Source organism: Poecilia reticulata, linkage group LG8 (assembly GCF_000633615.1).
Source record: "Poecilia reticulata strain Guanapo linkage group LG8, Guppy_female_1.0+MT, whole genome shotgun sequence".
Lineage (NCBI taxonomy): Eukaryota > Metazoa > Chordata > Actinopteri > Cyprinodontiformes > Poeciliidae > Poecilia > Poecilia reticulata.
This window is the reverse complement of record NC_024338.1, coordinates 20,536,543-20,562,030: the sequence shown is the minus strand read 5'-3', so window position 1 is coordinate 20,562,030 and position 25,488 is coordinate 20,536,543. Positions and strand designations below refer to the sequence as shown.

Genomic DNA, 25,488 nt, shown 5'->3' with positions numbered 1-25,488 from the left:
GGAGGAGGAGGAGGAGGAGGAGGAGTGATGCTGAACTGCAAACCGAATAAAAGATGGCCGCCTTCCTGAACCGGCAGAGAGAGGAAGCTGCTAAAGATGATTCTACTGGTCTAAATGGAAAAGGCTCTGAGTGGAGAAAAACTAATATGGTGGTGGCAGCATTATGCTAAGTTGATGAATCCTGTTAGAGGATTTGACTTCCAGCTAACTTGATTATTTACTATATAAAGTGTGATAACTGTGTATTTATGAATTATTGTGCTAACATTGTTCCTGACATTAAGCTGAGTTTGTAACTGGGTTTGTAATAAATGTTGTTTTTATGAAGAACAGCCGTTGTTATAGCAACGGCTACTGGACATCCAAACAAACCATCAACCAAACAAGCTGGATAATGACTCTAAACAAGAAGCCAGAAATATTGTGGGATGGTTGAGATCAGAGCTGATTCTTGTGTTAGAATGGCCTAGTCAAAGTCCAGACCAAGATCCACTTTATACACAGACCTCTGCTCCAGATGATCAAAGCTGGAAGAGGCTAAAGGCCACAAAAACACCCCACACTTTTCAGAAAGACAAGAACCCTTCAGAACCTTCAGAACCCGGATCGTCTCTGGTCCTCTGGTACCTGTCTGAGCTCAGAGTGAGGTTCTGATCCGCTCCCAGACTCCTGGGCCTCCACAGGATGAAGCTGCGACAGCATCACCTTCCTCTGCTCGTAGTGGACGAAGATCACCTTCTCCTCATCCTCACGCTCTGCGTCGCCATCGTCCTCTTCGCTCTGCTTCTTCTCTGCTTTTTCTCCTGAATCCTTCCTGCAAACTGGAGGAGAGAAAATGTTCCAGTTTTCATAGCCAAGAAAGAAATTTCTGAATATGAGATGATTTTAGTTTGACTGAAATAATAAAACTAAAATATTTATTAAATAAAAATCAAGCTAACAGTTCTGAGTGATGAGCATTATTTCTGCTGCTTCTCCAACTCATTATGAAGGTTTTATTCTATGTTTTATTATTATATTTTTTTTATCTGTGTTTGTTGTTAAAATGTTTGAAATATAGATTTCCAGATTATCCAAAGATTATCCAGATTTTTCCAGACTCCAAAGTCCAGTTTTCAGGAATCTTTCAGGAAGGAAGGAAACAACATTAATTTTAATAAATGAAGGTTCTTTGTAAAGCCGTCTCTGACTGCTGCTCTTTTCCTGAACTCCAGCAGGGGGCGCTCACTCTGGTCCCGGCTGAGCACCTCGCAGCTGAAGCCCGTCTTTCCGAACTGCCTCTTGATCTGGAGCCAGCGCTCCTGGGGGAAGATGGTGCTCAGGTCCCTGAGGAAGCTCTCCATGCCCTCCTGCCCGTCTTTAGGGAGACTCCAGGAGCCGAGAACCGACAAATCAACGCCGCTCTGAGCCTGCATCTGGGACGACAGCATAGAGGGTAGAAGTCCAATTAGTTACTGCGGTTTATTTAACCGGACCCTGATTCACCCAAACAAGTCTTAAAGCTACAGAATGTAAATTAAAAATATATTTTTTTTTACATATTTGTTTAAACTGTCACCATGCTGAGACAGTTTAATATCAAACTGATAATCCACTTTCTTCCAGTGACTAGAAACAACCAATCAGAACAAGGAGGCGGGTCTTAGCGCTGTCAATCACTCAGATTATATCACTTATAACAGGACATTTTTCCCATAAGTCACTTTATCTGCCAATGGAATAAGTACTTTTTATTATTATTAATGAACAAACAAGCCTCTATATCTTGCAGAAACGTTACTTTTAAGTTATTTTGATTTGTTTCAATTTGCACTAGAAACTAAACCAAAAATACTTGGTAACATTTTGTGTTTTTGCAGTGTAGCTGAGGGAGAAGGTGGAGGAGATCCATCTTTTCACAGATTATCTGTCTCATAGCAAACTGTCACAGTTTTAACTAATATGTTAAAAACATATATTTTTTATAAAAGTTACATACTGCAGATTTGGTTCGTTATCAATCATATTTCCAACATTAAAGTCTCAACTGATCGTAAACACACCCAGACAGCAGAAAGAGGTTTGGAAAATCAGCACATGAAAGTGTAATGAATTTATACATTTTTTTTATTCACCACAGGACAGTATTTAGTGTCGCACCGACCTGCTGGATGTACTGCTTGACCTGCGCCGGGATGAACGGGTAGTGGATGACGGCCAGCACCACGGCCGAGTCATGGCCGGAGATCCAGCGGCCCACCAGCAGCCCGCTCTCCGCCCGGTTGCAGCACTGTGGGAAGAAGATCTTCAGCACCATGGCGTCCGCAGCTCTGAAGATAAACAGAAGAAATATTCAATTAGTTCAATGTTAACAAGTTAAAAACGTTGGATCAAACTTTACACTGGAATGAAAGAATATTTCATATATTATTAATGATTTTTAAGTGAATTGTTTTAGAAATAAATACCTAATATTTATAAGTCTGTTTGCAATAAAGATGTATGTTTCACTTCTTGAAGTAAATAACTGTAATAAATTGATTACATTTCGATTTAATGAGATGAACAGGTTTTTGTCTTTATTTTTGTAAATAAAAATAAAAAAAACTAAACTGAAAACAGGACAATTCATCCTTCTTCTACTGGGTTTAAAAGGTTAAATCTAATCCAAATCAATCAGTAATCTTCATTAGCAGCAAAATTAATAGCAAAAACGAACGGTAGGAAATGTAGGATGTGCTAGGCAGTCATAAAAACGTCAAAACAACTGCAGACATCTAAATCCTTTTAGGAAACATTATTGATGAATTGAAAACAAATGGAAAGGAGGTTCAGATTAATGTAATGACGAATTGCCGAATCAAAGCTTGAAACATTCATTCGTTTAAAGTAAACTGTGTCTATTGACAGATAATCGCAATCTGAGGAAAGCCTCCAAATCGGACAGTATTTGAGTGGAGTTTGGTGAGAACGCTGGCCTCCTTTCGCCCTTCACTCGCCCCGTTGTGGTTGTCATGGCAACACGGGGAGCCCTGGGCCGGAACCTCATTGATTTCTGCGGCAGTGATCTCGATTTCGCAATCCAGGAGCAGAAAGTAGGTCAACTGTAGTGCTAGCTGATAACAAAATACGAAGCTGTCACCCGAGAAATATTTATTAGCAGAAGTGATTAAAATGAATAGGCAATGTTGGTATATTAGGTTCTTCCTGTCAAACTCCTGCTGGCAGCTCATCGACTTAAAACGCTTAAATCTACGCTAAATTAAAACGCAGAAGCTCCATTAAACAAACAAACTGTTGAGCTGACAGGGAGCATGACGGAAAACGAGATGCGAGTGTGATAGACTTTAATTTTACCTTCCTTAACACAATTAAACGGTGTCTCCTTCAGAGTCCGGTTCTTCTACTTCAACATCGCCGCCATTTTATTTGTTTATAGTCCGTCACTTAAAGTGTCCGAACAGAAACAGGCGTGTTTGTTCTGTTCCCGTCTATAAAGTTAGGTGAAAAACCATAAAAATCCACGGAGAGAATTTTGTTGACTGAAAAATACATTTTAATATATGTTTAAAATAACTTAAGGCAACATACAGAATCATAATATGTCTGCAAAATCTGATATTTTAAAGTATAATGAATAAAACATTTCTATAAATAAATTACATAATTACAGAATGATAAATTCAGGCTAAATTATAGGGTGTCTTCTCCAAGTCATTTTTTTTCTTCAATACCAAACCTACGAAACTAATACTTAAAGTCGGTAATATGTATATTTGTTAGAACTGAGTGAAATACTTACAGGGTAATATTTATTCTTTTGTTAATATGTATTTTATTTCTGAGTTCTTGATTGAAATGTATTAATCATTTTTATCAAAGACATAGATATTGACTAAACTCAGTTTTTAATTATTTATTGATTGCATTTATTTTATTATTTTTTGACTTCTCAATATTGCCACTAATTTTATTAATTGTTTACTATTTTAGTATTTTCTTATTAAAGTTACTTTTGCTGTCATTTAATTTAATTGGTTAACCTATTTAATATTTTTTTAACAAAATTGTGGCCTATTTCTTGATATGTATTTTTTATTCCTTCACTTAAATCTGATTATTTTACTATTTGCTTAATATAATTGATATATTGTAGTTACTATTAACTACATAATAAATTATTCTAACAATTTTACTGATTTTTAAATTATTAGTAATTGTATTATTTGGTTTACATCAGGCTAGTTCTATAATTTTCTTTGAAAAATAATCTATTGTGTGTCTTTGTAACATCTTTAAAACTATGGACAGACTGCAAACTGCGATGTTATACAAAACAACAGTTTTATTATTGCAATTAATAAATTCCAACTGATTTGTTACACCTATATATTGACGCACATGGTGTTAACAGCCTTGTCTGTTTCTGTAATACATTTTAAAGCAGTTGCATTTGATATTACAGAATTATTATCTAATATTTAATTTTATATTAAATGTAAACTATTTTTACGTTTATGTAAGAATGAATAGAAAGTTTGATCTGTTTTTTACTCACCAGGTCAGGCTGCTGCTGTTAACATCCAAACTGTAAAGAGTTTTATCGGCTCCCGCAGTGACACCGCAAAAAAAAAAAGAGCGGCAAGGAAACTTTCAGCAGATAAAGAAGATCTTAAAGCTCCGTTTCATGCAGGTTTGTAATTTCACTATTTTATTTTAAATGTGTTTGATTTAAATGTCAGCATTTAATTTAAAAAACAACTAAAACATTTTAATGACAACATTTACCTATTATAAACATCATTAGTAAATCATTTTGATGTAAAAATATTAATTACATTCAAACTACATTACCCAGGAGCGGTAGTAAACCTCGCATTGAATTATGGGTAAGCAGGAAGTAAACAAACACACGTGGAAGATGGCGCTTTCAGAGCAGAAAGAGCGGAAACCTGAGGATATTCTACGGGATTTTCGGGCCTCGTTTTTCTCCATGAACCGCTTGGCTTCGTTTAATTGGACGGTGAGTTTGAGGCGCCGCCAAACTCCGTTGAAAATCAGCCTGATTCTGTTGCGAGGCGATAATTTAAAACACCCACTGAGATCAGCTGCTGGGCAATAATCACACATAAAATGTTTCCGTTTCTGAAAGCTCCGGCTGCGAAAACACTCAGCAGTGGGTTTATATTACACAACTTTCTTTATATCCCTCCATAGCATTTATATCAGATTGAGGTCTGGACTTTGACTAGGCCATTACAACAGTTTGTGTCTCTTCTGTTGCATTCTAGCTTCTGTGTTTTGGATCATTTCTGATTTAGTTTTAGGCAGTGGCTCCAAACGTTATGCATCTTTGCAAAACAAAGTCATGCAGCCATTTTGTTTTTAAAAGGATGAATTTTTCTGTCTTTGATTTTAACAGTTTCTAGACAACGAGCTGCAGAGCAACAAGTCATCAGAGTTCATCTCAGAGCTGCTGAAGCAGGTGGGATGATCCTCACAGAACTTTACTCTCTGATTAATCTGAATTAAATCTATAATAATCCAGTGTTTTTGTTTTTTACAGACTTGTCTTCATCCTCTGTGTGGAAAGTTTCCACCATCGGTCCGATTCAGGAGGATTTTCCTCTCTGAGCTCATCAAACGGGTCAGTTTCATTAAGTTCACAACAACAGAAATTATTTTCTTTCCCAGTAATTTCTGATTTTCAGTGATTTATACTAACAGGCGTTGTTGTGTGTCTGTGCAGCAGGAGGCTGCAGGCTGCGACCCTCTGGATGAGCTGTACGACGCCCTGGCGCAGGTGGTGGGGGTGGAGGAGACGCCGCTCTGCCACAAGAGCTACTTCCTGGTACTGATGGCCTCCGTCACTGGAGCGGAGAACCAGGAAACAAACTAACAGCTTCAGTCCATCCACTGCAATAAGCTGCACAAGTTTTTGTCATAATTTAAATTAAATTTGAATTAATTCAATATTTAATAACTTATGTAATAATTCATAATCATTTGAGGAAATGTACAAGTTGTGTAATTAAATAATAACATTTGGACTTTTAATTTAATTAATGCCTGAGCTTGCAGTTAATCATGCTTATATGCTAATACTTACAAATACATATAATCTAAATGATGAATTTAAATGTAGTCATTTAAACTATAACTAAATGCATTCGGTCGTGATCAGAGTTTGGTTTTTGTGCCGCAGCCCAGCGGAGACGCCGTCAGCCTTCTGGAAAACGTGGCTGTGATCTCTGAGGGAACGACGGGCCTGGTGACCTGGGAAGCTGCTCTCTACCTGGCAGAGTGGGCTCTGGAGAACCCGCAGGTGTTCACCGGCAGGTGTGACCTCACCTGAACCTGAGCCGTCTGAAGCTGCCAGTGGTGGGAAGTAACGAAGTACAAATACTTCGTTACTGTACTTAAGTACAATTTTCGTGTATCTGTACTTTACTTAAGTAGATTTAATAATGGGGACTTTCTACTTTTACTCCACTACATTTTACAGTAAATATCTGTACTTTCTACTTCACTACATTTCTACAAAACTGTCGCGTTACTCGTTACATTCAAGTCCCGTTGAGTTTTTTGTCCGTTAAAATGTGAAGTTCAGAAACTTAAGGTGGCGCCGCAAAATCCAACCAATAACGACTTGTGTGTCTGTTGTCACCCATCGGCTCCACCTTTACTTGCATGCGGAGCTCCAGACATGCGCAGTGGTTTCCTCTGAGACGTCTGATCGTCAATTATATAATAACGCTGCATAAATCATAGATATGGCGACATGTAAAATCAGCAGCGCTTCGCTTTCACAGACGGTGGGACTTGGTCCAACTTTTAGCGTCACTTGGAAGGAAAGCTTAAAGAAAGGTAAGATCTGTGGACGTGATGCTAGCAAAGATAGCTGGACTGAGATACATATGTTGCATCCGCGATGAAAAAAAGTTGTTACTCGTGCACTGAATTACTGTGTGGAGGTGTTGACTGAGGTGTCGCATATATGGGACAACGCTGTGACCAAAGTGCAATATAGTAATATGACATTAAGGAACGATCCGATTCTCCTGGACGGATCTTTACTAAGATTGATGGGACTGAAGCCTCACTGAGAGCCGTTCTTTGTTATTGTGTATACTGCAGTATATATATATATGTGTGTGTGTGTACATACACACATTTATTTATTCGCGGAATAAGTAAAAGTTGAATGTATGAATGCAGAGCATGCTCATTGATTGATTTCGTCTCCTGTCATGGTGGCAAACGTTGCAGCAGGAGGGARGATGAGAACAGTCACGGTGCTCATTCTGCTTGGTTACTTCTTGCTTGTTGCGCCATTGGACAGTGTTCATAGTTGAACGTTGTTTACCGTTAATTGGTATGTTTCATGGTTTAATGGTACAGGCAGTTGAGGTTTCTGACATGAGCAATATGGGCAACCGCCCAGGGCGTTAATTTTATAGGGATGCCAGGAGACCTCTGCGGATTGTAGCTCAGCGATGAAAGCAAAACGGAATGAAATGAGTTTTAATTGTWACTGGTCAGCTCTAAGTATTTAATATCTAGGTGTTCTTATGGGAATGTGGATCTTTCAGATCAATCTGAGAACCAATTTTGATTGGTAAGCTTAATTTTATTGTGTCATTTAGCGCAGGGCGCTGGTCTCGGGTTCGGTTGTCTTGACTACAACTCTGCTACATGGCTCCTTGGTTGCATATCCTCCACCCCGCCCCCAACTTCTTTACATCCCCTTTCAGTTGGATTTCTTTCTAAATAAATGCCACTAATAAAGTTCATGCTATGTTAGGACAGGAGACAAAATGTTTCCATCCCTGAAATTATGATTCATAGAATCRYATATCTAAGTCTAAACTGTTACAGAGAATAAACACAATAAGAACATGTTTAATCTGTGGCATTGTTTATTACAACGGCACATTTCTGATGTATTAAAATTAATTACGATCGGCACACTAATCGCTAACCTATTAGCGATTAGGTTATGTATATTCAGCGAGTACTTTTACTTTTAATACTTAAGTATTTTTAAAAGCCAGTACTTTTTTACTTTTACTTAAGTAAAATGTTAATGTGGTACTTTGACTTTTACTTAAGTACATTTTTGACTGTGTATTTGTACTTTTACTTAAGTAAATTTTTTGAGTACTTTCTCCACCACTGCTTATGCATTTATAAATGTCAGGGTTTCAAACTATTTAGCTACAAAATTTAATATTTAAATATATAACTCTAAATAGTCAGTTTACATTTTTAGTTCTAAAAATGCTAAAAACAGTTTAGCTTAAGCTAAATATTTACTTCATCAGCTCAATATTTAGCTTAGAAAATATTAAGTTAGCAAACTTTATATTTAGGTTGAAATTAAGCATATAACTATCTAATTCCAAATCAAATGTTTATTTTAAATGTTTAGTTCCAAAGTAAATATTTAGCTTGTGAGTTAGATATTTAGTTGAGACTTTAGTTTGGACTAAACTTTGCAAACTTAATGTTTAATTTGCAAACTGTTTAACTATACAAATAGTTCCAAATTAAATACTTATTTTCCAAGCTAAATATTTAGCTTTTGTGTTTTTTACAGTTGGACTGTGACTTTTGTAACTGAGTGAACAACATGGTGACAATGACTTTCCAAAGTGAACTCCAGTTTTTTCTCTGACTGGATAAACAAACCAAAGTATTGCTGTTATTACTGTGTAACTTTAGAAACGGTTCCCTTTAGAACTCTGGGTTCTGTTCTTAACAGACTCTCTCGTACAGGTCGGTTCTGGAGCTGGGAAGCGGCGTCGGATTGACCGGAATCACCGTGTGCCGCTCCTGCAGCCCGGTCCGGTTCGTCTTCAGCGACTGTCACGCCACGGTTCTGGAGAAACTCAGAGAAAACGTCCGTCTGAACGGGCTCGGCGGCGGGAAGAGTCCATCCGTCACGGTGGACCAGCTGGACTGGACGACGGCGCCGGAGGAGCAGATCCGCCGGATCCGACCCGACACGGTGATCGCTGCAGGTTCGGTCCGGCTCGGTGCGGGTCGAGGGCTGTTGTTATACTGAAGTGCTTACCAAGTCTTCTGTTGCCCTTGGTTACAACAGTAAGCTAAAAATAAAGCTTAAGTGAAAGTCCGGTCCCAGATAAGTTAAAAGCAAGGAAACAAATTTGGTCCAATCAGGTGTGGTCCTTTGTGTGGCCACGCCCCTCGGTGACTCTCCTCCCGTCTCCTGCAGACGTGGTGTACGATCCAGAAGTGGCAGGAAGTCTGGCGGATCTGCTGCTGAAGATCCTGAAATGTTCAGCGGCAGCCGAGATCCTGATCTGCTCCACCATCAGAAACCCGGAGACGTACGGCGGCTTCAAGCTGCGGCTCGGTGAGGATCAAGACGCTTCAGACCCGGAACCGAGTTACAGTCCCGGTCCGGTCCGGTTTCACAGAACTGGGTAGAGGATCTAAAGTAAGAAGAGTAGCACTACTTAACATATTTCTACTCAAGTTAAAATAAAAAGTAGACGTCCAAGAAGTTACTCATTAAGTATTTGGTAAAAAGGCAACTAAAGTACAGAGAACTGGATTGAAAAATCAGATTCACTATTTTACAATGTCATCAGATTACAACAAAGTATCAGAACCAGAATAAAAAATACGGGGAAAGTCGTAATAATGTGAGAAATCATAATGATACAAAAATAAAGCCGTAATAATATGAGCATAAAGTCATCACGAGATTACAGACTTAGTTGTCATAATCTGACTTAATTCTTGTATTATTTGGACTTTATTCTCATAATGACTCTTATTCTGGTAACATGGCTTCTTATTATTACAACTTTAATCTTATAATGTAATTTTAAAAACATTTTTAGCAAGGCCCTGATTTTTATTAAATTAGGCATAAATTCTGATATTAATACAAATAATTACAAAATAATTAAATCAGAATCAGCACTTTTCTGTTTCCATTTTTATCAATATAAAACTTATAAAACTAGTACTTACAGTCTGTAAAGTCTATACAGTTTGTTAAAACTAAAGTACTTACAGTGACAATATAAGAAATTTAAAAAATAAGGTGCAGTAAAATTACTCCTAAAAGTTTTATTTTCTAAAAAGTTACTCTAAGTGTAACTAGTTACATCCAGCGGTTCCTCCCTGCAGAGGCTGCAGGTCTGGGCCACCAGGTTCTGACCGGACCCGTCGGCGCCGTGTTTCCCTACAACCGGTTGGCTCCAGTAGAACTCATCAAAGTGTTCAGGTGAGCCGACGCTGCAGGATCAACGTTTTATTTACAAATTCACATAAATCAGGACTAAAGCAGGTTTTCCTGTTTCTGTCAGAGTCCAGGACGCCTGAAGCTCCTCTTCATCTGGGAGCCGCCAGCAGAGGCAGAACGTTCTGGTCCCAGTTATCGTCCCAGCGCTGCCCCCTGCTGGCGCGGAGGTTCCTCCGGAAAACTCCCAGTCTGCCGTCCGAACTGGGAAACTGTGAGAGGAGAGACTGGAAACCAGCAAGGAGAAGAAGAAGAAGACAGACTGAGTCACTTCCTGGGACCCGAGTGGAGTTTCCCCCAAAACGTCTTCAAATCTATCAAAGTCAAACGTTTGTGCTGCAAAAAGGTTTTGTGCTGCTATCACTTTAAATATATTAATAAAAAAAGTTTCCACAGGTCAGAGGTAAACCCAAACCCAAATTTACAAAATCAGATACATTTGGTGTCAATAGACCAGAGAAACCAAACATTTACTAAAGTGAGTCTAAATATTACTTCAATATATTTTACTCAAGTAAAAGTAAAAAGTAACCATCCAAGAAATTACTTCAGAGTAAAAGTATTTGGTAAAACATCAACTCAGGTCTTGATCAAATTATTGATCATTTACTATTTAAAAATTACATCATCAGATGGACCAAAATATAAAGTGGAAATTTCTGTATTTTAAGGACAAAAATCAGAACAATTCATTTAATAAAAAAAAAAAACAAAACAAAATCAGGCAAAAATAAAATTTTCTTATTCAGTTTCTTTCAATGAAAAACTTCAATAAAATCTGCAGGTGTGTGTCTGAATCCGGTGAGTTTTTGGTTAAAACATGTTTTTCATTCAGTGGGAAGAAAATCCAGAAATTTGACTCAAGAGTAAAAAGTACAGCGTAGTAAAAGTACTACTAAAAGTACATTTTCCCCAAAAAGTACTCAAATGTAATTGAGTAAATGTAACTAGTTACTGCCCACCTCTGCAATCAGCTACACTTGTGCAGCATAACATTTTGCTTGTGCTGTTTTTGCTTTGAAGATAATTGATGACCTCTGACCTTTGAAACGTTAATATTTTTAAATAATAGCGGCACAAACAATGTTTACTGCACAAACCTTTGACCAATTCTTTTAGACGTAAAGAAGGAGCCGACTTCACTCAAACGGTCGACTAATGATGCTGAAACTGGATTCTGCTTCATTAATGTTGCAGAAACATGTTTTGGGTTTGCATCAGTAACGTTGTGAACGCAGCTGCGTTTGGTCCTGCAGGTGCAGCTTCAGCGGATCGTCTCACCTTGAGCTGCTGGGCGAGTTCTGCAGAGTCCCTGAAGATCAAACCGTTCACTTCATGCTCCACCAGCTCCTGCAGGCTGCAGGACACATGGACGCTTTTTAAAATCTAAACTAGTGTCTGTGTGTGCAAACATGAAGGAAGGAAATAGGAAATGAGGTTTGGAAGGAAGGAAAAGCAAATTAATGAGAAAGAAAAGGATGAGAGAAAAAGCAGAGGAGGAAAAATAAAAAGAAACCAAGGAATTAGGGAAAACATGAGACAAGGAAAATGGGGCCAAAAGGATAAATAAGGATATTATCTAGGAAAGATGGAGGGACAAGGAAGAAACGTCCAGCTGGACTAAGAAAAGAAAGACATGGTAGAACAGAAAAGAGGGAAAAAAACAATTAGGGGAGAAAAGATGAGAAAGGAAGAAAACAAGAAGGGTAGAAATTAAGGACAGACGTAAGGAGAGACAGTAGGAACGAGGACAAGGAAGGAAGGAGAGGGAACAAAGTGAAAAACGGATTCAAAGTTAGAAGGGAGGAAAAACTCAAAGGAAAGTGGGACAGGAAAGGAGGACTCAGAAAGGAAAAAGACGCTGTGGGTTCTGTCCGGTTTCTCACCAGTGGAAGTGGATGGCGCAGACAGGAAGACAGCAGCCGAACATGTCCACCACCTTCATGGGCAGGTCCAGACCGCTGGACGACTTGTGCAGGCAGACGCCCAGATCTGCTGAACCTGGAGGAGGACAAGACAAAAACGACGACGAGGGACGAAAATACACGATGAGGGACGGCACTTTTTACCAAAACTGATTTTTGATAAAGAAAAAATAAAAATAAAAACAATGTCTTGGGCAAAGAAAAATCACTTTAGGTGAAAAATGACTTGTGTCATTATCTTAGGATATTCAAACGAGGGGCGGGGCTTTCTGTATGGAACAGATCCTCAAATAAATAAAACTTGGTAAATAAAAACATTGAATGGGACATTTATTTATTTATGTGATGAACCAGGTTTTGACTCCAGAGTTTTTCCTACCCAGCAGCAGCGGGTAATCCTCGGCCTCCAGCCACGGCGTGCAGATCTTCACGCGCTCCAAACGCAGCGAGGCGATCAGCTTCTTGTAGTGTTCCTTCTGAGGTCCTTTTCCTGCACAAACGCACCATCAGACCCGTCACCAGAGCTTCAAACTAACTTATATTTAATGAAATGTAGCTGAATTAGTTTGAAGTTTCTGCATTTTTCTTGCATGTGGATCTAAAACGATGCTCCGGTTTCACCTGTGATGACGCAGACTAGCGACGGCAGCGGCGCTCCTCCTCTGATGAAGCCTTCGTACTCTGAAAGAAACCGACCTGGTTCAGGTATGTCAGAATAAACCCGTTTCGGGTCGGCTCGTTTCAGAAACCAAACCTGTACCTTGCAGAGAATCCAGCAGGATGGAGAAATCTTCGTCCTCTGCAGAGAGAAAACGTCACCAGTCAGGAAGGCTCCTGGCTAAACATGAAAGGTCACTGGGAGGTCATTCACCCGTCCAGCTGGTGCTGCTGATCAGCAGAGCCGGCCGGTCCGACCTCAGGGTCACGCTGCCGTCGCCCGGGTTACGGACGGTGAAGACGGTCGCCTCCGTCTCCTCAGAGTCGGACCTGAAAACGGATCAGGAACGTTTGAACGGATGGATGATTGTTTGGATGCTCAGCTTCCAGGAACAAAACTGAATGTTGAGACAAATGGATGGATGAATAATGAATGAACTGATGAATGAACTCTTCTCCTGTCATTTTCTCCATCCCATAATATTAATAGTGATGATAATAATAATGATGATGATCTCCAGCGCTCACCCTGAGGCTCTGAACTGCGGCTGCGTGTCGGCCATCTTGAGGAAGAGTTGGTGCTGCAGATCCAGAGGAGTCTCTCTGAAGATGGAGGCCGGCCGGTCGTACAGAGTGGTTGCCCTGGAAACCACAACACTTCATCTGTCTGTTTTAACACACGGCTTAAAAACTAAAACTCAGATTTATCATAACAGCCGATTTTAATTATTCATTTTTTCACTTTTTTTCTCTAAAAAAATAAATGACAGAATATTAGTGAAAACCTGCAGGAATTTCAGTTTAAGTACAAGAATATAGTCGTAATGTTAGCAGAAAAATCTCGTAAGATTATGAGGAAAAAAAAGTTGTTTTAATGAGTAAAAGGTTGTTTAATTCGTATTGAGTTAATTTATTACTTTATCCTCCAAATATCACACATTTATTTTTGTAATAAGACTTTACTATTATACTTTTTCATCTTCTGGAATTACTGACCGTTTTCTTTTAGCGTTATGATTTTATTCTTGTAAAATAATCGTTTTAAAATGTAAAAACGCAGCCTGACTCTTACATTTCGTCATAGCTGCCTGAATTCAAAGTCCAAATAAACAGAAGCTACAAAACATGTTTGTCAAACCAGATGGCTGCCTCGGTGGAAAAAAGACAGAGCAGACTGTCAGAAAATTTGAAATTAAAAAAAATGTGATTAATCAATACAGCTGATTGATCGCCCAGCCACAGGTTATTAAATAGGAACAAGTTATAAACTACAACATTTAATATTTAACTCTGTATTTGAGTTAAACATCTGGTAAATCATTAAAATATTTAGACGAGAGATTAAACTGCTTCTATCTGTAACATTTCAGTTTTTAACAGTAAAGTGTTGCTAAGCTAATTATTTTTTTCTTGGTTATGTAAGCTCAGGTTTTCCTGTTCTACTGATTATTTGTTTTCTTAGTTTTTAAAACCCGTTTGAAATAAATAAAGGTTTTAAAAGTGCAGATATGAAACGGATCAGAGGAAGATGAAGATGCGACACCAGGATCTGAAGCTAACAGTCTTTCTTACTCGACGCCCCAGTTTTTCTGCAAGTCGTCCTTCATGGCGTTCGTCACACACAGGCTGTGGGAGGCCAGAGGGCCCAACAGGTGTTCATACCTGAAGAATAAAAACAAAACTCTGAGCAGGAGAGACTGGACAAACATTATCCCAATGTTTTCTCATCTACGTTTCAGAATTTCAGGCTGCAGATAAAACCGACTCTGAGTTGTTTTCAGTCTTTATTCTTTTCTGCAGTGGAGCTGCAATAAAATCCAGACTGCATTCTCTACCCGAGAGCCTGGATGTAATGACTGGTGGTAAAAACACTTCATGCATCACTCTGCATGCTGTCAGCTTATTAGGTGGAAAGACACGTGGTTTAAATCTCACTGCAAAAATACAAAAGGTATTTTTGTCCAGCTTTTAATGCATATATCTAAATACATTTGAAATAAGATAAAACTAACTTACAAATAACTTTTCAGAAAGATATATGAGATTGATTTAAGTAAACAATTCCTTAATATTAATAAAAAGTAGCAGAATATTTAATTTATAACGTGAGAAAATATTTTAAGTGAAATAATTTGCCACCAGGGGGCGTGCCTGAGTTTGTCTTTCCTCTGCCTACATCTCCCAGAATGCTGTGCGATTCTGGATCAAGTTCAGTGAATATTCTATGTATTGAATACTCCATCAGATGCATCATCTATTGATATTGAACCTGTGTCTATGACGATTGATTGTTATTGATTGATTGTCCAGCCCTGTTTGCAGATAAGCAGAGTTTCAGCTGAGGCGCTGACCGCTTGGCGAGTCGGACCAGAGGATGCGACGCTCCGAGGCTCAGAGCCATGATGGTGTAGCCGTAGTTGTGCCAGTCGATGATGAAGGTGCTGCCACGCAGAACGCACACGAGCCACGCCACCGCAATCCCAGGCAGCCCAGGAGGATTCTGGGAAAAATAAAACTTTACGTTTGTAAATCTGCAGCACATTTAGAGCCAATCCTCCTCTGATGGTGATGAGAACGAGCTGACCTGCATCAGGATGTGAGCCTGCAGCTCCAGGGACAGCAGAACGTGAAGCAGCTGCACCGACTGGACCACCGTCTTCGTCACGTACGTCAGGAGTTTTGGTCCGGCTGGAAAAGCAGCAGCCAGTTTTTATTTCTGAACTTTTGCTGCAGGAAAACAAACACAGCTCTGTTTACCTCGAAGACCTTTAACCTCCGAGATGCCGACTATCCGGATCTTCTCCTCCTTCAGCACGTCCTGATGGGGCTTTGAGTCTGAAAAACATCCAGTTTCATTCTTAAACTGGTTTTAATAGTTTTATTAACTTCTTCTCAGATGTTTCTCCTTATGAGCCAAGAAAAAAATTCACCATTAAAGGGATTAAAGTTATTTCTGCTTCACAAATACTACAAAACAAATTGGTAAAAGTTCAACAGCTGCTGTAAGGGAAATATTCTGCAAATTGACAAAAGATTCTGTTTCAAATTTCATACAAGAACTGAGATTTACCAATAAGTAAAAGCTGAGCTGAAAGATGACGAATACTCAAACCCCTCGCTGCTTCGATTATCAGAAATTGACCCAATGTATCGTTAAAAACACTGATCCTGAAAAAATGGGTTGATATTAGCATTGTTAGCGGCGTCCAAATGAGATAAATGTATAAATATCGTTTCGGTCGCAGCAGCAATAATGATATCAATATTAGCTCAAATTGTCGACATCCTCTAATTTCATTAATTTAAGATTGTGTTTTATTTTACAGAGGAAAGAACATGACATATAGTAGCATAAATTGTTGCAGAAATGATTATAATAAATTACAATATTTTTTAGACCATTTTCAAGCAATAAATGGATAATACTGCAAATTCACCCACTCAAAAACCAATAATAGTTTTGTACAGGAAGATATTTTAAATATATAAAACAAAACAACCAAAAGAAAAAAAAAGGATAGTTTTCCAAATACTGCCTACGAATGATTGTGACATTCGTAGGCAGTATTGTATGATGTATGCACAAGCTAATACTTTGGTCAGAAAGTTTAGTATGTGTTCATCCTCTGTGAAGATWGCTCTTTTTAAAGCTTTTTGCACTTCACTTTACACGGCCCATCTGTGGCGAAGATACAACAAAAGTAGCCTGCAGAAACTTTATGTGGCCTACAATGACGGCATGAGGCTCCTACTCAGAGTGCCTAGATGGAGCAGTGCTGGCCATATGTTTGTACATAATGATGTTCCCACATGTGCAGCTGTGCTCAGGAATCTCATGTATAGATGTGTAGATTTTCTGTGTCATTCAATAATATAATTGCAATTTTAGTAAATCCTGTTTTTAGTACAGTGAGATTTTCCTCAAGATTGTGGAAACATTGGTGTCATCATTTATTTGTGACTCAGTGAATGTCATGTATTTATTTTTTATATATTTTTTCTCTTATTTTGTTTTTACCTTTTTTTATGGACCGTTTTGGTCTGGAATAAAGATTGATTGAAATAAAACCAACAATAAACCTCAAAGGCCATCGTATTATTTAATCTCATGTGAACTCTATTTACTAGTTAGTTGATATCTGAAGGCATTACTGGGTTTTATTTAGAATAATCGCCACACTTTACAGATTTTTTATTTATAAGTTGGATAAATACAGTTAGTTATTTAATGTAACAAAAGCGGATGTATATAGTGTGAATTGTTTTCCGACAGTTTTTCGCATCTTTTCAGATTTTAAACTTTTCAAAACATTTAATCATTGAAGTTTTCCAAATATTAATTCATTGTAAACTTTCTCTGTCTTTTTCCGTCTCATTCAGCAGATAAAATGCTTGTAATTCCAACAGGTGACAGTTTGTATTCTCACCTAAAAACCCGACAAAAGTGACCTGGTACCCGTGTTTGCTGAGGGACAGAGCGTGATACTGCATCCGAGGACTGCGTCCGATGTCCCCCAGCACCAGGACGCAGACCCGCCGGTCCGAACCGGCGTCCCGCTGCCGCAGCCCCCGCCAACACATCGACAGGATCCCGGCTGCCACAGCCAGGCAGACACCCGGACCGGTTACACCGCAGTCCGCCACAAAACACGAAACAAAGACCGCAAAAACGACAGAAAACACGGAAAGTAGCGCCACGGTGGAACCGCACGGCGCCATGTTTGTTTGAGAGTCAGGAAGTGTGTAAAGGGGGCGGGGCTTGAGATTTAAAGAGACCGCACCAATCAGAAATACCAAAATAAAAGCCCTAAAACGAGATAATTTAAGTATATATTTGCTTTAACATTCTGTTAAAGCAAATAACAGGATGTTTTAAAAACATTGTTGTTTTTGTTGTTTTTTTTATACCGTTATATTAGTAAAACATTGAACTTCATTGTTTAATATCATTGGCAACTAAAAGTTAGTTTTTCTGAATGACTAAATATGTAACTTTTATTTTTGACAGAGTAGTAGCGGCTGTAACTTCTACCACTTTTGTTGTTTACTTAAATCAGAAGCTGATTTTGGTGCGTTAAAATGACCTAATTATTTAACTTCTGGTATTTATAAAAAAGGCCACAAACATATTTATCTGAAACTTGGTAATACACGTTGCACAAGATTATCAAAACAAAGTAAAATGTTTTCTTCAAGGCCAACTGACCTGAGTATATTTGAATGGACTTTATTAGACTCGGATTAACTTCAGTGCTTTAATGTAAGAAAAGATTGAACTCTTTTTTGTCACATAAGTTATGAATAAATACAATATTTCTACTTTAAAGTTCGTATATACTCGGATAATTTTTGATATCAGATGAGTTGCTCATCTCAAATAAAAAACTACAACGCCTACAAAACCTTCAGGCGGAAGAGGTGTTTCCGGTGGTTATTGGTCCGCCTCCCCCCATCCCCCTCTAATCCCGGAGGAAACTGGGACACCGCATCCACATGTGAATTAATAGTTTAATTACTTCATAAATGTAATGTTGACATTTCTGGTAATATCTTCATTGTCTTTTTGGTCTTAAATTTGTCTCATTTGTGTGTCTTTTAAGTGTAAAACAGCAGCAGAAAAAAAATAAAGTTTATCTTTAATTATGAGTTGGGGAAATTGAATATTAATATTTTGACCATATGTGAAGGTCCGGCTGACGTCACCGCTGACCCACCCCCTGTTAGAGGACACCAGACCATCTGTCCTCCTGGTTATTGTCTCACCGTCTGTCCCGGAGCCTGCAGGCTGCAGAGGAACATGCGGACTGCGGCGCTCCGACCGGCCGCGGCGCTGGTTCTGTTCGGCGCAGCGCTGTGCGCCAGTCGGGCCGAGGTGATCGATGACTTGCTGGGCAGCCTCTCCCGCGGGGTGTCCTTCCTGGAGCGGCAGCATGAGCACATCAACCTGGACGGGGCGGTGGGCTTCGTCATGCTGCAGGGTAGGTCTGCAGGAGCGCAGCTGGAAAACAGGCGCAGCTGCTGTTTACTTGGTAAACCTGCAGCTTCAGGGGGAAAATATGCATAAAAATACAATTATGCATGTTTTAACCTTTACACTATTCATGAAGCAGGAATTCCCTTCATCTTTTACCAAAAAAAATTACAAAAACGATTCATGTTTTTGTCTTTTGTGTATTTTCACAAGATTTGATTTTGTCAGCATTTGTTTAAAATCTTTAGGTTTATTTTAATCACTGCAGCTACAAAATCCTAAAATCTGCACAAGAATCACCTAAAATCAGAATTCTAATTAAATATTTCAATTATCTTTTTCGGATTTTTCTTGTAAAGCAGTAAACACAACAAATGAGATAACAATTGCAACATGTTATTCTATTATTTGAATAATTATTTGAATAATTCAGGAAGTAATTCATTTAATATCTCCATACTACTTTCACCTTGAAAGTTTTAAGCCATAAGAAAATAAATTTATTTACTAAGTAACTATATAAGGTGAGCTGGACAGGCCAAAACACCTCATGGATCAAATTACGAAATTAATTAATTAATTAATAAAAATAAATATCTCCACCTAGTGGTATGACTCTGTAACGTGACATATTTTTCATATCTAAGTTATATTTGGTCCCTTACAGATTTCTTTTGTTTTTATATCTTATTTATTTATTTGTCAGACTGAAATATTTTAGGTTTTTTAATATCATACCAAGATCACCTGAGTAAAGCAAATTAATATTATATAATTAACGGACTGGTCATTAAAGCTCTCTGACCATCCCAGAGTTTTCAGTCCAAACTCTAACATCTCCCTGTGAAACCTGGGATGAGCTCCTGTGGATTTATTCTGCTTGTTCCAGCCGAGCTGAAGGAAGCGGTCCGGACCTGGCCGCACACAGACCCGGTCAGCTGGGCTCAGAGGACCGCCGCCGTGGCTCTGCTCAGCCGCCTCGATCAAAGCCTGGACAAGGCCGTCGCCGCCCTGAGGCTCAACGACCCCAAATACTACAGAGGTCAGGAAGGCGGCGATAAAATAAATGAAACTTTTCTATAATTCTTTCTCTTTTCAGTTAATCAGAGTAAGAATGTTTAATCAGTAATCAATCACTTCCTGTTTCCCTGGGGTGTGAATATGACGCGACACAAGCCCATTAAGTTAGATGTGTGTGTTGTGTAAATGTTGCTTTAACACAGAGTGAGGGAAAACTGTTTCAATGTAAGAATATGTTCTTAATCAGCATTCATTCAAAGTCTCTGCTGTCATGAGAAAGAGCCTGGAGCCGAACTCAGCTTACAGAGGGTTTCATTCATTCATTCATTCATTCATTCATTCATTCATTCATTCATTCATTCATTCATTCATTCATTCATTCATTCATTCACATAGTTTGATCATCTACTCGGTTACAGAACAGGCAGCAGCACATGTCTTCAACCCAATGACTGCCTGGTGATGTTAACTGAACTCTTTCTTCTTCATGAGCTCTTGCGTCACCCAAGAACCATAATAATTACTGCTGTGCATAGATTCAGCTAATTATCACAGAAACATTAACATTTTTCCACCACATGTGTAAAAACACTTCTCTGTCCTCAAACCATGGGGTTGCTAGGTAACAGGCTGGGCTTTTGCTGGGGTTGCTAGGTAACAGGCGGGGCTTTTGCTGGGGTTGCTAGGTAACAGGCGGGGCTTTTGCTGGGGTTGCTAGGTAACAGGCGGGGCTTTTGCTGGGGTTGCTAGGTAACAGGCGGGGCTTTTGCTGGGGTTGCTAGGTAACAGGCGGGGCTTTTGCTGGGGTTGCTAGGTAACAGGCGGGGCTTTTGCTGGGGTTGCTAGGTAACAGGCAGCGCCTGCTGATTTATGACGGTTCATTCTGAAGGTTTTTGAAACGGCTCATTTTCCGGACGCCAAAAATTATTAATTTATTCCCAAAAACTGTCTGAGTGTTTTTTTAAGTGTTTGGTCTGATTTTCAGAAGCAGTAGAAAAATAATACATGCTCTTTAACCAGGTTGATATTTGAAAACAAGCTGATCAGAGTTGGCTGTCGCTCACAGGAGCTCACATCGTTTGTCCGCAGAGTTTGAGCCGCTGCTGACTTGGACGTTTTGGATGATTCCTCAGGAGTGGCGCTCCACGGATCCCAGCCTGGTTTATCCCTCAACTTTGACCTCTGAGTGTTACGACGAGCAGCTGAGCGATAAGTGCCTGACGCTGCTGCTGGGGACCTGGTACGACCAAAATGCTTTCGATACGTTTGAAGGTTTTGTAATCTGGGAGATTCATGTTAAATACGTAGTTTGGAGTCAATCTGTTTTTGTGTCTGTGGTTGAGCAGGAAGATGAACGGGACGCCCTGCATCGTCACCAAGCCCTGCCGGGACACCATGACCCGGTTCGGCTGCCCACATTACTCCCTGTCCCACCAGCTCCTCTACTTCATGATTGGCCGGATGGTAAAACCACCTACAGCCTTTCACAAAACCATACATTTAAGTCTGATTGATCTCTGATCGGGCTGCACAGTGGCGCAGTTGGTAGAGCTGTTGCCTTGCAGCAAGAAGGTTCTGGGTTCGATTCCCGGCCTGGGGTCTTTCTGCATGGAGTCTCCATGTTCTCCCTGTGCATGGTGGGTTTTCTCCGGGTACTCCGGTTTCCTCCCACAGTCCAAAAAACATGACTGTCAGGTTATTTGGCCTCTCCAAATTGTCCCTAGGTGTGAGTGTGTGTGTGCATGGTTGTGTGTCCTGTGTGTCTCTGTGTTGCCCTGCGACAGACTGGCGACCTGTCCAGGGTGACCCCGCCTCTCGCCTGAAACGTTGGCTGGAGATGGGCACCAGCACCTCCTGACACCACTGAGGGAAAAAGGGTGCAAGAAAATGGATGGATGATCTCTGATCTCTGTGTACACAGTGAATTCCAGTAGACCAACACCGGAGCCCTGAGGGACTCCACCTCCATCTCAATCCGTCTTCATTGTTGTAACTGGTTTGTATTTTCATCACAGAGAGGTTGCAACAACTTGTTGAAAGGTGACACCCGAGCGTCCCGAGCCAACATGACCGAACAAAACTACCAAGACATTTTCTGCTCCAACATGATGAAGGCTAACCAGGACATCGTCGCTAACGGTTTAACCGAACAAACGGTCGACATCTTCATTGAAAACAGTGAGTATCAAGAAACATTGATTATATTTTCTATTTCCTCTTTTAAACTGGATACTTTATCGACCCTATGCTGCCTCCACACATCCACAATCTGGTGCATTTGTTAAGTATTATAGTGGTTAGTCGTCTAATTTGAAGTTTGTTGCATAAAATACCTTGAAGAAATAACAAATTAAAGCTTCGCTCCTCTTCTGTTCTCGTTGACAGTCCTGATTTGTGGATTAGCTGGTTTTTCCGACTTCCACAAAACCGACTGGCTGCAGCACATTCTCAGGCTGCAAGACGACGAAGTCGGCTGTTTTGGGAGGGACAGTGAGTATCTGCTGCTACGTCCTGGCATAAGAACAGCTGCTTACATTTTCACAATAACAACAAATCAATTAATTATGATAAACATGATAAACTAAAACCAGCTCAATCATTTCCATTTGATGATTTATCGTTTCTCTCTTTCTGGATAGTAAAAGTCTTCAGTTTGGTGCTTTGGTCTCAACAAGCCTTTTTTTGAAGGACAGTTTTGTTTGCAGATATAATTCATAATTCATTATATTTTTTGTTGTTTCTGTTGTTGTGTTTATTTATTTGGGATATTTAAAATGTCTTCCAGTTCCAGTGTAAATGTCAAATAAAATAAATCTTGTTCTCATATTTGTTTAAGGAGATAAATATATATATCCTCTGCATTGTCCGGGTTAGTTTGTGCAGCTTAAACAGAAACTCATCAAATATAATCTGCATAGCATTTGATTACAATAACAGTTACTTTGTAACCAAGTTTAAAATTATAACTTAAAACAAATGTGATATCTAGTTTTGCTTTTATAATAGTTTCTCAGATTCGGTTCAGAACAGCCTTACTGTATAAAAAGCTGCTTTCAATACTGTATGCACTTTGTTTAATGGTTTAATTTTACCCATCATTATCTGTCAGCATGTTAAAAAGCCTCTGAGAGCAGTTTCCATGTTTGTTTCTCCAGAAAGCTTCATCTCGCAGATTATTGGAGATGAGCTGCTGGAGCAGCTGCAGCCTCACCGGAGAGTAAAACGGAGGGAGAAGATACTTCCAGGTCCGTTTGTTTGGTTCTCTGATAAAAATCCACTGCAGAGCAGAATCAAATAGCAGATTATCAGCATTTACACCCAAATATTCTCCACTCCAGTTATTTTACAACTGATGTTTTAACTTCAATAATTTATTTAAGAGATTATGGTCATGGAAATAAGAGAAAACGTTTTTTTCCTTCATGCTAACATGTTGTTTAGGCGATGGACGACAAAAGCAGCTTCTTTTGGTTCACTGGGGGTTAATTTCTGATCTGATTGGTTGCTGGAAAAGTTGTGTTCAGGTTGTGCTAGGGGTTAGCATAGAGTTAGCATATCAGCGAAGATAAAACAACATCTCAGCTGCAACATGCTAAACATGTAGCAGCTAATGCTAATGTCAGTGTCCACAGTTCACATTTCTAAAGAAGCTCCATGAATGATCAGGGCTTCCTGAAACTCTGGAAATCTTATTTTTTAATTTCTTCTCAATCTCTAATATAAAACGCAAGTTAAAATAATTTATTAAAATGTTATTTGCATTCTGATTGGCTGCCAGTCAATTTCCTCAGGCTGCTTTGCTCGTGAAGCTAGCATAGCATAGTCAACTGAAATCAGAAGCAGCATTTGTGCTAAACGATTATGAAAGTAATTATTGAGTAGAGAAGAAAAGTAAGAAAGACATTATAGAAGTTGTAGAAGTTTACTTACATATTTAGTAGTAGGTTTGCAAAGAGAGTAACTGCCCAGAAGCTAATGCTGTTTGTGGGGTTTGTTATGGTAAAGTTTGGGAACCTCTGACCTCAAGAAGATTAAAAACAACAAATATTTTTATGTCTGAGCTCATATGACTATTTATTCAATAATTTAGCAGCAGAAAGTTTTTGAATTTAAAATATTGTCTGTTTTGTCGATTAAATTAGTTAAGATGTGAGTCAAAAAGTACATAGGTAATTAGTGTCCCTTCACTAATTGAGCTCCGATAAGTAAAAGCCGGATGTGTTGATGAATTATCCTGCTGTTGTGCTGTGGTTTGTGTTTCCAGACGGCTGCTCCAGTCACATGACGGCGGTGGCGGTGGGCGCTCTGGGAGGATACCTGAACTTTCACCTGACAGAGCAGGACATAACGAAGAGGCCGCTGTCCTGAACAGACTGTCCACAACACCTGCTGTTGATGTTTTAAAAAATGCTGGAAGTTTGTCTCTTTATCCACTTTGTAAAACTGGATTAAGGTCAGATAATGTAAGAGCACACAGACACACACACTTCTGTACTGTAAGTATAAAAACTATTCGCGTCTGTGACAGATTTAAATTCATATTACAAATAATCCTGATTGTTACTGCATGAATTCGTCCCTGATGCCGAGTTTGACCCATTTTATTCCTGTCGCTTTGAATTATTGCTGAACAGACGTTTTCTGACTCCAGAAAACATTTTGTTTTTACGGACAGGATGTCGTTAAATGTTGTGTTTTATGGAGCTGAACAGAAAAGATCTGCAGGAATTTTCTCCAACGTGAAACTAATATCAATTAAAAACCTCCAGGCATCTGTATTTGAAAAGCGTGTTTTATTTATTTTATTATTATAAATATCTGTTTATTCTTGATAAATTATAGTTTTACATTTATTTGTCTGAGTATAAAGCTAGAAAGAAGTTCAGGAAGCTGAAGCAGAGGTCGTCGCTGTTTGCAGGGAGGAAAGCTGAAGTTTCATTTGTTCCAGCCGGTGACCTCGTGGAACAGCGCCTTGAGCTGCCGCGCCTCGTACGTCACCGTGTTCTTCCCGATGTGGGCGTGGCTCTCCTCCAGCGGCTGCTCGATGATGGCCGGCACCCCCTTTCCGTAAACTGCAGGGAGACGGGGAGGAAACAGGGAGGAAACGGTTTCGAATCCGTACTTCCTGCTTCTCAAATGATGATCTCATTTATGAAAGAAAAGAATCAATCCAAACCAACTTCTCCTTATTGTTTATGAACCTAGATGGTTCTATGGAAGCAAGGCAGCTGCAGACCATCACAGTGCCACCACCGTGCATTAGTGGAGATATTATAATCTGTTTCTGAAATGTTTTTTTTTTTAAAAAAAGGAAGAAAAAGTTCACTTTTGTCTCATCTGTCTTGGGGATTTTCAAGATGTTTTTGGTAAAGTTTAGACAACTTTCATGTTCTTTTGGTCAGCTGTTGTTCCGGTCTTGAAACTCTCCCGTGGAGGCCATTTTTAACATGACCTTTGACCTTTCATTCACACCAGTCCTGTTTAGTTCACTTTAGACCAACTCCGGTCAGTTTGTCCAGAAATCCGATTCATTTAGGGAGGCGTGAACGCAAACCAAACAAAAAAGTAAACTGACCCTAAAAATCTCAGTCTGAGAACGTCAGCGTGTGTATCGCTAGGTGTGTAGTTCTAGGTGTGTACCTCTCAGTGTGTATCTCTCA

At 39.4% G+C, this 25,488-nt stretch overlaps 4 protein-coding genes across 6 annotated transcripts in view; 2 read left to right on the top strand and 2 right to left on the bottom strand.

Moving 5' to 3' along the window:
* The window catches only part of pigq (phosphatidylinositol glycan anchor biosynthesis, class Q), a 12,445-nt gene extending 9,022 nt beyond the window's left edge, over positions 1 to 3,423 (bottom strand). Inside the window, exons 1-4 of the mRNA XM_008416557.2 lie at positions 3,337 to 3,423; positions 2,144 to 2,309; positions 1,229 to 1,415; positions 627 to 821 (exon numbers count right to left, since the gene is read on the bottom strand). Coding sequence (XP_008414779.1) covers positions 627 to 821; positions 1,229 to 1,415; positions 2,144 to 2,296 — 535 coding nt within the window. The 5' untranslated portion in view covers positions 2,297 to 2,309; positions 3,337 to 3,423. The remainder of the gene's footprint in view (positions 1 to 626; positions 822 to 1,228; positions 1,416 to 2,143; positions 2,310 to 3,336) is intronic.
* Positions 3,015 to 10,728, top strand: eef2kmt (eukaryotic elongation factor 2 lysine methyltransferase). Of its 3 annotated transcripts, none has more exons than XM_017306173.1 (11): positions 3,015 to 3,074; positions 4,541 to 4,672; positions 4,838 to 5,002; positions 5,402 to 5,464; positions 5,546 to 5,626; positions 5,732 to 5,830; positions 6,185 to 6,318; positions 8,758 to 9,002; positions 9,218 to 9,358; positions 10,144 to 10,240; positions 10,323 to 10,728. In XM_017306173.1, exons 3-11 carry the CDS (start codon positions 4,865 to 4,867, stop codon positions 10,336 to 10,338), a joined length of 1,014 nt encoding a protein of 337 aa, XP_017161662.1. In that variant the 5' UTR covers positions 3,015 to 3,074; positions 4,541 to 4,672; positions 4,838 to 4,864; the 3' UTR covers positions 10,339 to 10,728. The 3 variants fall into 3 exon arrangements, with proteins under 3 accessions (XP_017161662.1, XP_008414780.1, XP_017161663.1); XM_008416558.2 differs by having other exon boundaries at positions 5,729 to 5,830; XM_017306174.1 differs by lacking the exon at positions 4,838 to 5,002 and having other exon boundaries at positions 5,729 to 5,830.
* On the bottom strand, positions 10,253 to 17,750 carry alg1 (ALG1 chitobiosyldiphosphodolichol beta-mannosyltransferase). The gene is made up of 13 exons (XM_008416559.2): positions 17,265 to 17,750; positions 15,595 to 15,672; positions 15,422 to 15,525; positions 15,189 to 15,337; positions 14,410 to 14,499; positions 13,366 to 13,479; positions 13,052 to 13,167; positions 12,941 to 12,979; positions 12,802 to 12,861; positions 12,560 to 12,670; positions 12,142 to 12,256; positions 11,537 to 11,612; positions 10,253 to 10,482 (listed from the first exon to the last, which is right to left on the bottom strand). Exons 1-13 carry the CDS (start codon positions 17,554 to 17,556, stop codon positions 10,348 to 10,350), a joined length of 1,479 nt encoding a protein of 492 aa, XP_008414781.1. The 5' UTR covers positions 17,557 to 17,750; the 3' UTR covers positions 10,253 to 10,347.
* Positions 17,751 to 18,181: 431 nt separating this feature from the next.
* Positions 18,182 to 24,606, top strand: lg8h16orf89 (linkage group 8 C16orf89 homolog). Its single transcript, XM_008416556.2, has 9 exons — positions 18,182 to 18,332; positions 18,525 to 18,815; positions 19,698 to 19,850; positions 20,918 to 21,068; positions 21,175 to 21,292; positions 21,844 to 22,006; positions 22,214 to 22,318; positions 22,984 to 23,073; positions 24,093 to 24,606. The coding sequence occupies exons 1-9, from the start codon at positions 18,197 to 18,199 to the stop codon at positions 24,194 to 24,196; spliced, it is 1,311 nt and encodes a 436-aa protein (XP_008414778.2). The 5' UTR covers positions 18,182 to 18,196; the 3' UTR covers positions 24,197 to 24,606.
* Positions 24,607 to 25,488: the final 882 nt, after the last annotated feature.